Here is a 15342-nt window from a genome sequence, read left to right as displayed (position 1 = left end):
TTGATGGGACCTTCACTTGGCTTCACTTTAATTTTTGCTGTCACAAAGCTGTTATAATAAAAAACTATGTTCTATTAAGTAGATGGCAGCTCCAGGGCACTTGTGCCACCAGTGCCCCTCTCCACGTCCACAGGAAGCCTCACACTCTCTATGACAGACTTCTTAAGCTCAGAGGACAGCTTCACAGAGAGTTCCAAGTAGCCACTACCTATGAACTCAAGTAGACACAAGAGCCAGTCCAGTTGCCAATGCTTGTTTAGACTCCCTTACTTGACATTCACAATGTCCTGTTCTACGACATCAAATGGATCCCATCAGACTTAAGCTGTTGCCATCATTAAGACCTGTAATTGATACTGGTAAGGAATATGGATGGAATGAGAAGGAAAATAAGGCTAAAGTCACCATCAAGTCAATTACACTGTGTTCGCCTTCCTCAGTTTCCATCCGTTGTACTAGAAACAGGTAAAAGATTACATCAGCCAATCACTGACCTTATGGAGAGCTGGAGCCAAGACTGGTACCAAGAATCCATTGTAAATATAATTGACAAGCTGATTACGAATCAAGGGGTGAGCCACCTAAGAGAGAAACAGTAGTCATGAAAAAGATATGGAGCGCAATCTTTAGGTCTTCTTAAACTCAAACATTACTGTGTACATCCTGAATTCAAGAAGGAAATCCAAATGTTGGCCATTTATTCCATGGTTAAAGAAAACTCAGACTTCAAACCAACATGTAATTTTTCCAGATGGTTTATCCCATTATAAACAGCCTGGACCTTCAAATTTTAAAACGGGTAATTTTAAGTTTCTATCTGAAAAAACAAGAATAAAGACTGATTATGTATAGGGACTCATAAATTGAAGTTGACAAACTGGAAAGTATAATTTTTGCTCCATAACTTCGTCTATGTCCTATCTCAACCTGTGACTAATTAAAAAAATAATAATAACTGTCAAAATAGACAATTAAAAACATTCATTTTGGTAGCAGAAAAAAAATTCTCATTTTGAAATGCATTTTCTGATAATCATTTATATTGGGGAAGAAAGCATTTAGAAAATTTTTTCATAAAAAATAGATACTGTTAAAAAGCAGAAAACATTATCAGAGGTACAACACTTCCTATATTTAATTTTCAAAATATATTTAGCATGGATAAGCCTTACTAATATCTTTTATAATTACAACCATCCCTGGGTGTCTGTAGGGAACTGGTTCCTGGATGCCCATCCCCACCAGGATACCAAAGGCGGCAGATGTTTAAGTCCCTTATGTAAAGTGGCACAGTATTTGCATATAATCTACACACATCTTCCCATATACTGTAAATCATCTCTAAATTACTGTATAATACCTAATACAATATACATAGTTGTAAATACAATGTAAACGCTGTGTAAAGAGTTGCTGGTACACAGCAAGTTCAAGTTTTGCCCTTTGGAACTTTCTGGATTTTTTTCGAAATATTTTCAGATCCTCTGTTGGTTGAATCCACAGCTGTGGAACCTGCAGATACAGGGGTCAACTGTAACCTATTCACTTATACCCCCAAACAAAAAATCTTAAAAGTATATGGCTTCAGTCTCAAAATATGATACAAAATATATAATTTCTCTGTTCTTAACCATGCCCATTAGCTTTCTCCTTCTCTAAAAAAATAAAAATAGCATCAAACAATAAAGTAAAAAGCAATTTCTAGGGAAGTGAAGCTAGATCTTTAAATTACTGACAATCTCTCTGTGTGTGTACATTTGGGGAGAAACTAATAGTTCCATCTTTTTTATTTCCACATTCTTCTGCAAGAAAATATTGTCAGACTGTAATATTAAAGGAAAAAATAACTTAAGATGTAATCCATTTATCTTATACATAAATAAAATTTCCTTTGCCTTAGCAATAAAAATGAGATGGGAACTAAAGTAATTTACTTGCATTTTCTTCCAGAAGCTATTTCTTTATTTGGTAGATACACAGATTATAACTAACATTTTTCACCTTACAATCACCATAAAGAAAATTTGATTTCTTAATAAATCCAATATTAAGGTAATATTTGTGCTATATAGAAATAAAACATTTTTTGATGAAAACCTACTACACCCTTGAGTATATATAAAATCTGTTTTTTTTATTGAAAACAGTAACAAGAAATCTGAAGGTAAAAATCTAATCAAAAAGCCAATATACTAGAGTTCAGTGGTTATTTGTTCCCCGAAGCAGGCCAATTTCAAACCAAATTTAATTTGTGTTGCTAAGAAGATGCTTAACTTCTTCTAAATTCAATTGGAATAACAATATTCTTTATGCAGTATGCACCATTAAGCAAAATAAAGTGTTTTCCTTTGTAGACTCCCAAGAAGACCTTCAAGTAAAAGTGGTATAATTTGGAGTACTTAGAAGCCTAAAAATATCTATTTACTGAGTCAGGCATTCAACTTATTTTTGATGGTTAAGTGGATAATCAAAACAGAATTAGCACTTTTTATAACGAAGGTAAAGAAAATCTACTCTTTTTTTCTCAATTGAAACTTCCCAGAAACCTATAAACTTAACTCTTTTACTCATTTGAGAACATTCAGTAGGCTTAAAGTAAAGCATCAGTAGTCCATAAACGTTTATTGAAATAAGAAAAGGAATGTTTATCAACTGATCCTTCACAACGCTGGTATCCTGAATGGGCCATGACGAAGGGTTCCTTGCCTGCTCCTACCTGAATGACGGCGTTGCAGAACTCAAGGGAGTTCATGAACTGGACCAGGGGAGGGAGCAGGAGCCAGTCGTCCTTCAGAAGGCAGTGCCATTCCTCATCTTTCTCTTCCAGCTTGGTAGGCAGGGAAGAGTAGAGACCACTGAGCCCGGTCGCAAGCACCTGTGTTCAGAAATAAAAACGTTAATAAACACTTTCCCCAGGTTCTTAACCTGCAACAAACAGCTCCCAGGTGATGCCACTGCCACTGGTCCAGACCGTACTTTAGGTAGCGAGGTATTCCAGCATCAGAGGCTGTCAGCTAGGAAGGATTCCACAGCTGGAGGCAGGAGGGAAGGACAACTCCAGCAGAGGGGACAGAAGCACCAGAGGTCTTCGGCTAATACCTATGCGATGCTACAGGTTGTTTAATCTCTTATGTGCCAGGCCTACGCTGGGCAGTGGTAGGGGGAGTGAGGGAGACACATGCAAGATGAAGAAAATATGATTCCGGCACCCAAGGTATGCAGGAGAGGAGCGAACTCATAAACAATGCGTTCTATTACACGACGCTGAGTGCACACACAGAGATGACCCACACCCCCCGTCCATGGGGACACACCCTGGACTGAGGTGGCCCGGGACAGAAGATCTCACACGAGCAGCATGAGTAGCTTTATGAGAAAGATTCCTGCAGGCATGTTAAAGCTCATGACTGACACGTGCATGTTTCCAGTTTAGAGAGCACTTTCATCTCATCTCCACAAATTATAGTAAGAAGAAAGAACCGGGGGTCACGGGTCAGTTAGATGTGACGATACTTCAAACAGAGCTAAAGCGGGTCTAAACTGAAGCATCAGCGGTGGGAAAAAGAGGAGTAAAGGAGAGGATCACATGTAAGGTGGACATGAGGGTGATCTAACTATCAAATCTACCTATCCAGTATTAATCCAAAGCTCACAAGGTTTACTTTCTTCCCCTGCTCAGTTTCTAAATGACACTGACAGTGTTTGGGCTCAGTAAGTGACGGTGAGTGAGAACTCCAAACTGTCACTTTATCCAGCTTGGTTATTAAGAAAATGCTGATGCATTAAATTGAGACAGAAATATAGAAAAGGAACACTCATGTTGACTGCCTATTAGTTTTATCTTGTGGAGAACAGGACCAAGGAAAACAATGAATTTCACAGTACGGGGAAGTGATGCTAGCCTAACAGCACCTTAGGGCTCCTGATCTGGTAGATGTGCAAAGGATGGACAGGAAGTGCCCAGAAAGAAACACAGAAGTGATTTATAAAAGGTGTTGCTCTAGGGTAAACCCTGAGGTCGTAAGGAACTCAAATGGGATAGAAACATTCAAGAAAACATTCCATTCTGAGTTACGCCCAGAAAAGAAACAGCAAAGTATTCACTGATCTCACAGTCTAATAAGAGATGAACAGGCAATTATAACAGCGTAATAAATGCTCAAACTACATAATAGAAAATACGTCACCGCGGATAGACAAACCCAGACTTGGAGTGTTGGGAGCAGGAAATGTTCTCAGAAGAAGTGATGTTGGGCTCCCCTGGTGGCGCAGTGCTTAAGAATCCACCTGCCAATGCAGGGGACACGGGTTCGAGCCCTGGTCCGGGAAAATCCCACATGCCATGGAGCAACTAAGCCCGTGCGCCACAACTACCGAGCCTGCACTCTAGAGCCTGCGAGCCACAACTACTGAAGCCCGTGCACCTAGAGCCCATGCTCTGCAACAAGAGAAGCCACCGCAATGAGAAGCCCACGCACCGCAACGAAGAGCAGTCCCCACTCACTGCAACTAGAGAAAGCCCACGCGCAGCAATGAAGACCCAATGCAGCCAAAAATAAATAAATTAAATAAATAAATTTTAAAAAAAAAGAAGTGATGTCCAAGCTGCTGAAGAATGAATAAGAGTTAGCCAGAAAAAGAATGTTGGAAAGAAGAATATTCCAAGCAGAGGATGTACAAAAGCTCAAAGGAGCAAGAAAAGATGGCACCTTCTGGAACTAAGAGAAGTGCAGTATTACTGGAGCATAGAGTTAGAGGTGGGAGGAGCCTGGCGAGGTAGGCTGGAGCCAGATCCTGCAGGGTTCTGCAGGACAGAATACAGAGCTGGAGCCCCGTGGAGAGTCCAGCAGACAGTGTGTGGGTCTGTTGCCTACGAGAGGGATCTGGACTAGCGATGGAGCCCTGGAGCTGTCCACATGGCGATGAGACCCCAAGCTAGACAGACCAGAGAGAGAAGGGAAGGGAGGTGTAGACCGTGAGCTATAACAAAATAATCCAGAGTGCCTGGTGTCAGACACAGAAAGTCAGAAGGAGGTATAGGGACCTCCCTGGCGGTCCAGTGGTTAAGACTTCTCCTTCCAGTGCAGTGGGTGCGGGTTCGATCCCTGGTCGGGGAGCTAAAATCCCACACGCCTCGGGGCCAAGAAAACCAAAACATAAAACAGAAGCAATATTGTAACAAACTCAGTGAAGACTTTAAAAATGGTCCACATCAAAAAAACTCCTTAGGGAGTTCCCTGGTGGCACAGTGGTTAAGAATCCGCCGGCCAGTGCGGGGGACACGGGTTCGAGCCCTGGTCCGGGAAGATCCCACATGCCACAGAGCAACTAAGCCCGTGCGTCACAACTACTGAGCCTGCGCTCTAGAGCCCGTGAGCCACACCTACTGAGCCCGAGTGCCACAGCTACCGAAGCAGGCGCGCCTAGAGCCCGAGCTCCGCAACAAGAGAAGCCACTGCAATGAGAAGCCCGCGCACCACAATGAAGAGTAGCCCCTGCTCTCTGCAACCAGAGAAAGCCCGCACACAACAACGAAGACCCAACACAGCCAAAAATAAAATATAAATAAATTTATTTTTAAAAAATTTTTTAAAAAAGGAGGTGTGGATCCAGGCATGCCGAACTTGGAAAAATTACCTACAAACTGTTGCCTCTCCTCCCCGTGTCTTGATCCCAGAGCACCCTCTGGAGCCCTCTGTGTAGCAAGTGTCCTCCATGCATTTATTAATTTATCAGCTGTCTTCTCCACCTCACCTGGCCTGACGTGTTCATTCTCGTCCATAGGGCAGATGTGGGTGACTTGCCCAGTCAGACGCTAGCAGTACTTCCCCTGAGTGACACATCCGTCAACAACAGAGGATAGGCCTGAGGATTGGTCACCTGGAGGTCTCAGTGCAGAGAAACCAGATGCTGCCGGGGAGAAAGGGGGGGGGGGCAAAGGGGGAGGGGCGGGAGGGGGGAGGGGGGCTATGAGCCCACAGCGGAGTGTGAGGGCAGCGAGAGAAAGAGACGAACCGCCTCAACAGGGGAGAAACAGAAAGGTTACATACATTTTTCTGTTCTATTTCCTAGTGACCTTGATTTATTCGTTCATTCACTCACTCATCTTAAAAAAATAAAAATCAGTGAGCACCTTCAGGCCAGGTACTATGTTAAGTACGGGACGTACGATAGTAGACAAGATAGTGCATGTTATCTCTTTCAAAATCAGGGCATCTGTGGTCCCAGAGGAGAATGTCCCCGATTTAAAAGCATTTAACTCCTTGTCAGCAAACCCAAACAAATCACTTTAATTCCAGTTTTGAATGTGACCCCAAGTGAGCTGTTTGTTATAAATTAGAAACCGCTGGCAAGAGAGAACAGAGACCAAAAGTTCTCCTTGAAGGGAAATCTAATCTTGATGCCACATTTTTAAAATCAATTACATTTGCTAACTCATGCTAAATTAACCACAGAACAAAGGCTTTAATTCTGCATACTCCCGATTCCTTAACCACTTTGAGGCTTTGAAAGTGAATTCATAAAGACAGCTTAATTTGTCTGACTAAGAAGCTGGGAATAACTATTCAGTATATCAGTATAATTACAGCAACATTAATTTTCGAATTACATACATCAGTGGCAGTAATTAAAAATAATACATACCTAATATTCACTTTTTTTTAAAAGAGTGTTCTGAAAAGGACATGGCTGAGATGTGAACACGGCCCGCCTGTGCGGGAGGACAGTGCGGTGTGCCCGCTGGACACGCACTCCTGCCATGTGCTCGCCCCTGGAAGCAGAGCCAGAGAATGTCTCTGCAGTGGTCTCCAGCGTAACGAAGAAACACAGAAGAAAACAGTCTGCACAATAAAGAGGACCTCACGGGCTTAAGAGCAAGATTCCAAATCTTTACTGCTATTTATCCTTTCCAAGACTTTGCTCAGAGTTCAGATTCCTTCATCCAATCCACATATAATTCTAGAAGACCAACGACAGGCCAGGCACTGTGTCAGGCCGGTGCTGGGGAAAGAGCATTGAGCTAGTCAGACTGGGTGAGATGGAGAAGACCACCAATCAACCAATAAATGCAAGAAAGACAATTACTTCAGGAAGAGATGCAGGTGGTGCTGTGGGAACAGGAAGAGGGGGAAGGAGGGGCAGCAACAGGTTTGCAGGTAATTCTTCCGAGAGTTTGATGGCACAATCTATTTACTTTCAAGTTTAATTTTTAACTTAAAAATTTAAGAATATATAGACATTCAACAGCGAATTTTTTTTTAAATGCTCATCCACTCTTTTAGCCTTTTACTGATCCTGACCACAAAAAAGTAACTGTAAAACATTATATTTATTCCCAACAGATTAAGTATTAACTTTTTTTTTTTGCCGCGCCGTGCGGCATGTGGGATCTTAGTTCCCCAACCAGGGATCGAACCCGCGCCCCCCTGCATTGGGAGTGTGGAGTCTTAACCACTGGACCACCAGGGAAGTCCCATAACCCAATATTTTTAATTTATCTTTTCTCAAGAGTCTTAAAAAAACGAATCACCATATAAAACCACAAGGATGACAGACAATTTAAAAAAGCAAACCACTTCCCTGATGGCAGTATAGCATGGTAATTGTTGAGACCATGGATTTCAGTATCAGACTAATGTGGTTTTGAACCTGACTCTGCCATTCACAGGCAGAAAGTCCCTGAAAGTTCAGTTTCTTCACTGAGTTGCTGCAAGGATTGAAGGAAATCGTGCACGTAAAGAGGTGGGCGTGATGGCTTACACACAGCAATGTTTCTGACGGAGGGAAGAGAGATGATGTGCACAGAGCAGTGAGCAATCTGGAAAGGTCCACCTTTAACTCTAAACATCTAATAGTACCCAGCTAATTTCAGCAGAAACAAAAAGATCGTAAGCAGATGGCCCTAGTCTGAAGCTAGCAGCAAAACACCTGGTGGGGACCATATGTGGCAACTTGCCGAGATAAAAAGCCTCATAAATTTTAGATATGGGATAAATGACTTTCTACAGGCGGCTGTGTACCGAAAGGTTGCTTATTTCAATTTGCATTTCCTAATGTATGTATAGGCTGCTTTTGACTTTTGCCAATATGTAACAAGTGACAGGGCTTAATCATCAATACTTGGTTTAAAAAAATCAAAAGAAGCTACGGTCATATACTCCTCAACCATTCATTGGCACTAAATAGTTCCCTAGAGTATCCTCATTCTCTTTCTTTTCTTGGGAAAACACAGCTTGAGACAAGAGGCAGCAGAACCAGCAAGCTCTTCCTATCAACCACAGAACAGAAGTTTCCAAAAGTGGTCCAGTTTCCTGGAAGAGTCATTACTCTTCCCAAAGCCTGATGTTAACACACTTTGACAATCATACTAATTAGAGAAAGCTTTTTGTCAATTGTGGTCCTTAGCTGGATGGTTAATAGAGTATGCTTTTATCTTCAACATAAAGAGGTCTTTTTTTTTTTAATTATGTTGTCAGTTGTAATTATAGAAAACTGGGTACAAATGAGATTACGGGATCTATCCTGAGGGGCAACTTAACACAAGGAAGCTCTGTGTTCCATTCTGGCAAATAAGGTCAGCTGGAGATGTTTTTCCTCTTATTTTAATGAACTGTACAGTGTTTTAAAACACTTTTTTATAAAAGCAACAACTACTCAGTGAAATCTGCCTATAACTTAGTAAGTGGAAATCTAAACGTTAAAAGCATGCGCCATTCTAGTCCTAATATGTTTAAATGTGTAAAATATGAAATATTACAAAAATGTAAAACATAATAGAATAGAAAACCATCCACAAGATTTAAGATTTTAATATTTTGCCATAATTTCTTCAGAGTGCTCTTTATTTTTTAATAAATAAAACATTACAAATAGAGCTAAACCCTACTCCAATCCCATTACCATCCCTCCTCCTTCCTTTGCCCCCAAAAGTAACCACAGTACTGAACTTAGTACCTATTATTCCTGTGCTTGTTTTTGTACTTCTATTATATTCATAGGTATCCCAAAACCAGTATACACTAAGATTTCATCTTAAAACTTCATGTAAATTTTATCTAAATATTAACATACTATATGTAAACTTTTGCTACTTACCTTTTTTATGTTTCTAGATTTTATGCTTTTTGTTTTTAGATTTATTGGTGTTCACACATGTAGATGCAGTTACATGCTAATAAATGTGAAATGTGATTCATTCATTTTTTTGTTGAAGTACAGTTGACTTACAATATTATATTAGTTTCAATGTAACATAGTAATTTGATATTTTTATAGATTACACTCCATTCAAAATTATTATAAAATATTGACTATATTCCCTGTGCTGTACATTACATCCTTATAACTTATTTACATTATACCTAGTAGTTTGTACCCTTCACCTATTTTGCCCTGACCCCAGCCCCTCTCCCCACTGATAACCATGAGTTTGTTCTCTGTATCTGTGAGTCTGTTCCTGTTTTGTCATATTTCTTCATTTGTTCTATTTTTTAGATTCCACATATAAGTGAAGACATATTTGTCTTTCTCTTATTTATTTCCTAAGCATAATACCCTCCAGGTCCATCCATGCTGTTTCAAATGGCAAAATTTCATTCCATTTTTATACAAAGAAAACAAAACACTAATTTGAAAAGATATGTGCACCCCAATGTTATAGAATATCTTTGTGGATGTACCCTTGTAAACATGTGCCAGATTTCCCTAGGGCAGATATCTAGAAGTGAAGATGCAGGATCACATGGTATGCAAATATTCAATTTCATTAAATATTGCCATATGGCTTTCCTGAGTTATTGTACCAATTTATATTCTCAAGAGCTCCTGTTTTTCCATCCCCTTGACAGCACTTGGTGTTATCAGATGTCTAATTGTTAGCCACTCTGATGCCATTACCTGGTGTCTCATTGTGGGTTCATTTGTATTTCCCTGACGCTAGAGAAGATGAGCATATTTTCATATATTTATCAGGTTTGGGGTCTTTTGGGAGACGTCTGTTCGTATCCTTCACCCATGTTTCCTCATTTTCTTATTAATTTGTAGTATTACAAATATTTTTGTATATTTTGTGTACCAACCACTTGTAGTTATGTGTGTTGCAAATATCTTCTCCCAATCTGTGTTTTTGCTTTTTTAAAAGTTTATTTATTTATTTATTTATTTGGCTGCTCTGGGTCTTAGTTGAGGCACACGGGATCTTTGCTGCCGCGCGCAGGATCTTTAGTTGCAGCATGAGGGATCTGGTTCCCAGACCAGGGATCGAACCCGGGTGTGGTTAAGAATCCACGCTTCCGATGCAGGGAGCAGGGGTTCCGTCCCTGGCCAGGGAACTGAGATCCCACATGCCATGCCATGCAGCCAAAATGAAAAAAAAAGAGTCATTTGGGGTCTAATTGGGAAACTGGATATTAGATCATATTATGGAATTATTGTATAATTTTCTTAGTGTAATAATGGTATTGTGATTATGCAGGAGCATGTCCTTATTTGTAGGAGATACATATTAAAATACTTGATGTCTATAATTTAATTTCAAATGGCGCAGCAAAACAAATAAAGGGCATAGGTGATAAATATACCGAAGTATGACAAATATTAACAATTTTGAATTTGTGGTGTGTACATGGTGTTCATTTTAGTATTCTTCCAAGTTTTCTGTGTTTTGCTTTTTTCCATAATAAAAAGTTGTAAAACATAAATTGCATTAACTTTATGGACCGACTTGCAGAAAAGTGTCCTCTACACAATATCTACAAACTGCAGGGCTTTCCATTTACTTCTATCTTATTTTATGGCCTTCGATAAAGTTGTATAATTTTCCTTGTAAAGGCCTTTTACATATTTGTTAGGTTTATTCAAGATAAATTATGATGCTTTTGTGAATGGTACCTTTTTATTTTTTTTTAATAAATGTATTTATTTATTTATTTATATTTTTTATTTTTGGCTGCGTTGGGTCTTCGTTGCTGCGCTCGGGCTTTCTCTAGTTGCGGTGAGCGGGGGCTACTCTTTGTTGTGGTGCACGGGCTTCTCATTGCAGTGGCTTCTCTTGTTGAGCAGCACAGGCTCTAGGTGCACAGGTTTCAGTAGTTGTGGCACACGGGCTCAGTAGTTGTGGCTCGCGGGCTCTAGAGCACAGGCTCAGTAGTTGTGGCGCAAGGCTTAGCTGCTCCGCGGCATGTGGGATCTTCCCGGATCAGGGCTCGAACCTGTGTCCCCTGCATTGGCAGGCGGATTCTTAACCACTGCGCCACCAGGGAAGTCCAATGGTACCTTTTAAAAATTGACCTGTAGATACTGAACAGGTGAACCACGCAAATGTTTTGATCATTTGTTTTAATACCTGCACTCCTTCTTTAATAGCAGAACTACCCAAAACAATTCAAGTAAGCCCAAACTCAAACCTTCCCAGAGCCCCCGCACAAAAAAGCCTCATTGTTTAATGAGCTGCTGCCTCCACATCACTGCTCAGATCCAGCTCCTCTCTTACGTTCTCATTCCTGCCACTCTTGTTTCTAGACCCTAATGTGTGTCCCTGCTTCCTCCACAACTCCCAAACTTACATAGTCAGATTAAACTCCTACAAGAATTTTGATCATGCTGTGTTCTTGATCAAATCTCTTCAAGAGCCCTCCAAACTGAATGAATATGGCAAGTGTGGTAGGCAGAATAATGGTCCCCCAGACCTGCCTATATCCTGGTTCCTGAGCCTATGAACAAATAAGGTTCCATGGCAAAGGAAAATTAACGTGTCAGATGGAATTAAGGGTGCTAATCAGCTGATCTTTAAATAGAGATGATCTTAAAAATCTTTAAATCCTGGATGATCCAGGTAAACACAATGTCCTTGTGGAAGTGGGAGAGGCAGGCAGAAGAGCAGAGTCAGAGGGAGACGTGACTACAGAAGGATGGTCAGAGACACACAGTACTGCTGACTGTGAAAATGGGGGAGGGGACCATGAGCTAAGGGATGTGGGTGGCCTCTAGAAGCTGGAGAAGGCAAGGAAACGGACTCACCACAAGAGCCTCCAGACAGGAACACAGCCCTGCCGACATCCTGATTTTAGCCCAGTGAGACCTTCTGGACTTCTAACCTACGGCAAGACACTACTACTGTAAGATAATAATTTGTATTGTTTAAAGCCGCTAGAGTTTTTGGTAATTTGTTACAGGCACAGTAGAAAACTAATACAGCAACGTATTCCAAAGACGCTTAGATTCAGGGTGAGACGTTACATTTTTGCCTTAAGATATATTCTTTAAAAAGAGTTTATAATCTAGTTTATAATTCTGTTGAAGGAGATAAGGAAGGGAGATTTAATATGTTGGCACAGATGAATGGAATCCGTTCTTCACTTCCCATTTGATTCTCAATCTTTGTGCAGTTTCTCATTCCATTGGTCAGAAGCCAGAAGAGAAGAGATACATGGCACCCTGAACTTAAATGAAATTCTATTTTTCAAAATTTTTACTCATTTGTTTCCCCTGAAATAAATATTCACCGCACACTAGGGGACTCTGGTTTATTAGTGAAAATAGGACTCAGTAATATAAAGAAGATTACTGCTTTTGAACCTCAAAGCAAAATACAGTATGTTACTCACTAGGATTGCTATTAGCATCTGGGGCAGGTCAGTTCTTTCCTGTGTGTGACCGTTCCACAAACTACTGGACATTAAGCATCCCTGGCCCCTGCACACTAAATGCCAGCTGACCTCCCTCCCAGGCGACCCCATGTCCCTTGACAACCAAACACACCCCACATACATTTCTAAATGCCCTCACCCCGGCCAAGAACTACCCACGGAGTGTTAATTAACAATGAATCTGATCTACTTATGGCAACTTGCCTGGCCTGTTCCAATAAAACTCACTAATGGTCTTAACACGCGATTCCAGCAGAATCGGGAATATTTAAGGCAATACAGTTTATAAAGTAACATAATGAGATGACTGGTACAAAGAATAGATAATGGAAATAAACTGGAAATGTTCACTGATTTAGGAAAATAAAAATAGCTGTGGCCCAACATTTGACAAACCAAGAGAAGATATAAATCTATAAATCTGTCATTTAAATAACACCAAAAAATAATCAGAGCCCTAAGGCTTCTTAAGAATCTCAGGCAGCTCCCAGTATTTTCTAGGACTAGGACTGGGCCTGGCTACTCGGGCATCTCCAAAAGACCTTACCCTTTATTTCTCACCAACCAACTATTAAGAAACTATACAGGGACTTCCCTGGTGGTCCAGTGGGTAAGACTCCTCGCTCCCACTGCAGGGGGCCCGGGTTCCATCCCTGGCCAGGGAACTAGATCCCGCATGCATGCAGCAACTAAGAAGTCCGCATGCCACAACTAAAGATCCCACGTGCCACAATGAAGACCTGGTGCAACCTAAATAAATAAATATTTTTTAAAAAAGAAAAAGAAACTATACAGAGGACTTCTTGCTACTTCAAAGTGTAAATATGTATTCCTTTCTTTAAAATAAAATCAGTGCTTTGGATCTACAATTTTGGTCATTATCTTGCTGGGAAACAAATTAATTTGTGAAGCCAGCTGTGAGGGGTCTGACCATATGCCATGATTCACTGGCGCAGAATCAACCTGAAAAGCTAAGAATATAAGAAGAGCAGGTTTTACCAATTGCTCAGGATATGCTCTTAGAAAAAACTAAAACAGCTTGTAACCCAACAGAAATGAACCAAGAAACAGTAACACATATAGTTTCCTCTGTTGGCTTATTTCGAGCTGACACTGCTCAGCCGAATGGCATCTCAACTTAAATTCCTCTGCTCCCTCCAAAAGATTTCCTCTAAATATCTTTCCATAGAAGGTGCCAAGGACAGTCTGCTGAAAAGAAAGGAATAAAAAAGTATTTGTCATTAGCCCAGGAAAGGAGAAGAGAAGCGGGTGGAAAATGTGCCAACAAAAAGGACTTACTGGACAAAAGTAGGTGTTCTCCACGATGTGATGGGCCACCATGCTGTTCTCAGCAGACAGAGACATGATGAAGAGCAAAGCATCCCGGGCCTGCTGGCCTACAGTCCCCTCCCGGTGAATGAAGGGAATCAGAAGGGAGAAGATGAGGAAGTTGGCAGCCCCTTGGTCCTCGCTAGTGTGGAAGAAGAGTTCCAGGATGGATGGATCTTTGGCAAGAATGGAACAGAGCTGATTGAGCAGGACCACCAGCTTCCCCTCCACAGTGGGGGTGGTTGTTCCTGAACAAGAGCTCAGCAACATCATCAGGGGCTTCAGGATGGGCTTGTGGTGCAGCAGAGGCTGGTGGGACTGGGTGATCAACATCTCATACATCTTTAGCTGCTCCATTTTAGTCTCATCAGTAAATTCCCGTCTCAGACTCCAAAGGAAGAGTTTCTCCATGATGTTCTCAGAGACCACAAATTCCAGGATTGGCCCCATGGCAGCATCCCTGGCTTGCTCTTCAATCAGCAAAAAGAGCATGTGTTCGACATAGTTCTGCACAGCACTGGCCTCGTCTGGAGGGATGACCCCATATTTTGCCTGGGTGTTCTTCAAGGGGTCATGCTTCTCTAAGATTTTCACAACCTGAAACCAAATCAAACATGTGTCATCCATCTGATGTTTACCATAACTACAAAAACACACCACTGCTAATTGTACCAAATCTTCATGGAAAATGTAAGAGCCATGACCCCCAACAAGATACATGTGAGCATTCTGTGTCTCCCTCTCATGAGAATAAAATGAAGGGGTTAAACTACAGAAGGAAGACGTCTGAAGTTGTTCATTTATCATAGTGACAAATGTTGGCAACCTAAATGTCAAAGAAAGTAATATGGTTATGTAAATTAAGCTACATGCATTCCTGGGTCTATTATTATGAAGACTATTGAGCAAAATGAAAAATAAAAAACCTGTAAGTGATACGTCAGATGAAAAAATAAGTCACTTGTGTAGAGTTAGATCCATCATTATCAACTATGTCAAAAACACGCAAGTGAAAAAAGACTGAAAAGAAACATGGAAAAACAGTAATCGCTTTTGTGTTCAAAGTAATGACAAGTTCTTAAATTTTTTTCTAAACTGTCAAGAATATAATTCACTTTGTTATAAAGCAGAAACTAAGACACCATTGTAAAGCAATTATACTCCAATAAAGATGTTAAAAAAAAAAAGAATGTAATAGTGCTTTTAGGGACTTCCTTGGTGGTGCAGTGGTTAAGAATCCACCTGCCAATGCAGGGGACACGGGTTCGAGTCCTGGTCCAGGAAGATCTCACATGCCATAGAGCAACAAAGCCCGTGTGCCACAACTACTGAGCCTGTGTGCCACAACTACTGAAGCCCACGTGCC

At 40.9% G+C, this 15342-nt stretch overlaps 1 protein-coding gene across 8 annotated transcripts in view; it reads right to left on the bottom strand.

The window, feature by feature from the left end:
- The window catches only part of FHIP1A (FHF complex subunit HOOK interacting protein 1A), a 266738-nt gene that overhangs the window by 76754 nt on the left and 174642 nt on the right, over positions 1-15342 (bottom strand). For all 8 annotated transcript variants that reach the window (XM_082388962.1, XM_082388961.1, XM_082388959.1 and 5 more), the window contains 3 exons: positions 13947-14573; positions 2717-2875; positions 495-581 (listed from right to left, as the gene is read on the bottom strand). In XM_082388962.1, coding sequence (XP_082245088.1) covers positions 495-581; positions 2717-2875; positions 13947-14573 — 873 coding nt within the window. The remainder of the gene's footprint in view (positions 1-494; positions 582-2716; positions 2876-13946; positions 14574-15342) is intronic.

Source organism: Balaenoptera borealis (genome assembly GCF_965194805.1).
Source record: "Balaenoptera borealis genome assembly, chromosome: 4".
Classification (NCBI taxonomy): Eukaryota; Metazoa; Chordata; class Mammalia; order Artiodactyla; family Balaenopteridae; genus Balaenoptera; species Balaenoptera borealis.
The sequence above is the reverse complement of the archived record's forward strand: the minus strand, read 5'-3'. Positions and strand labels throughout refer to the sequence as shown.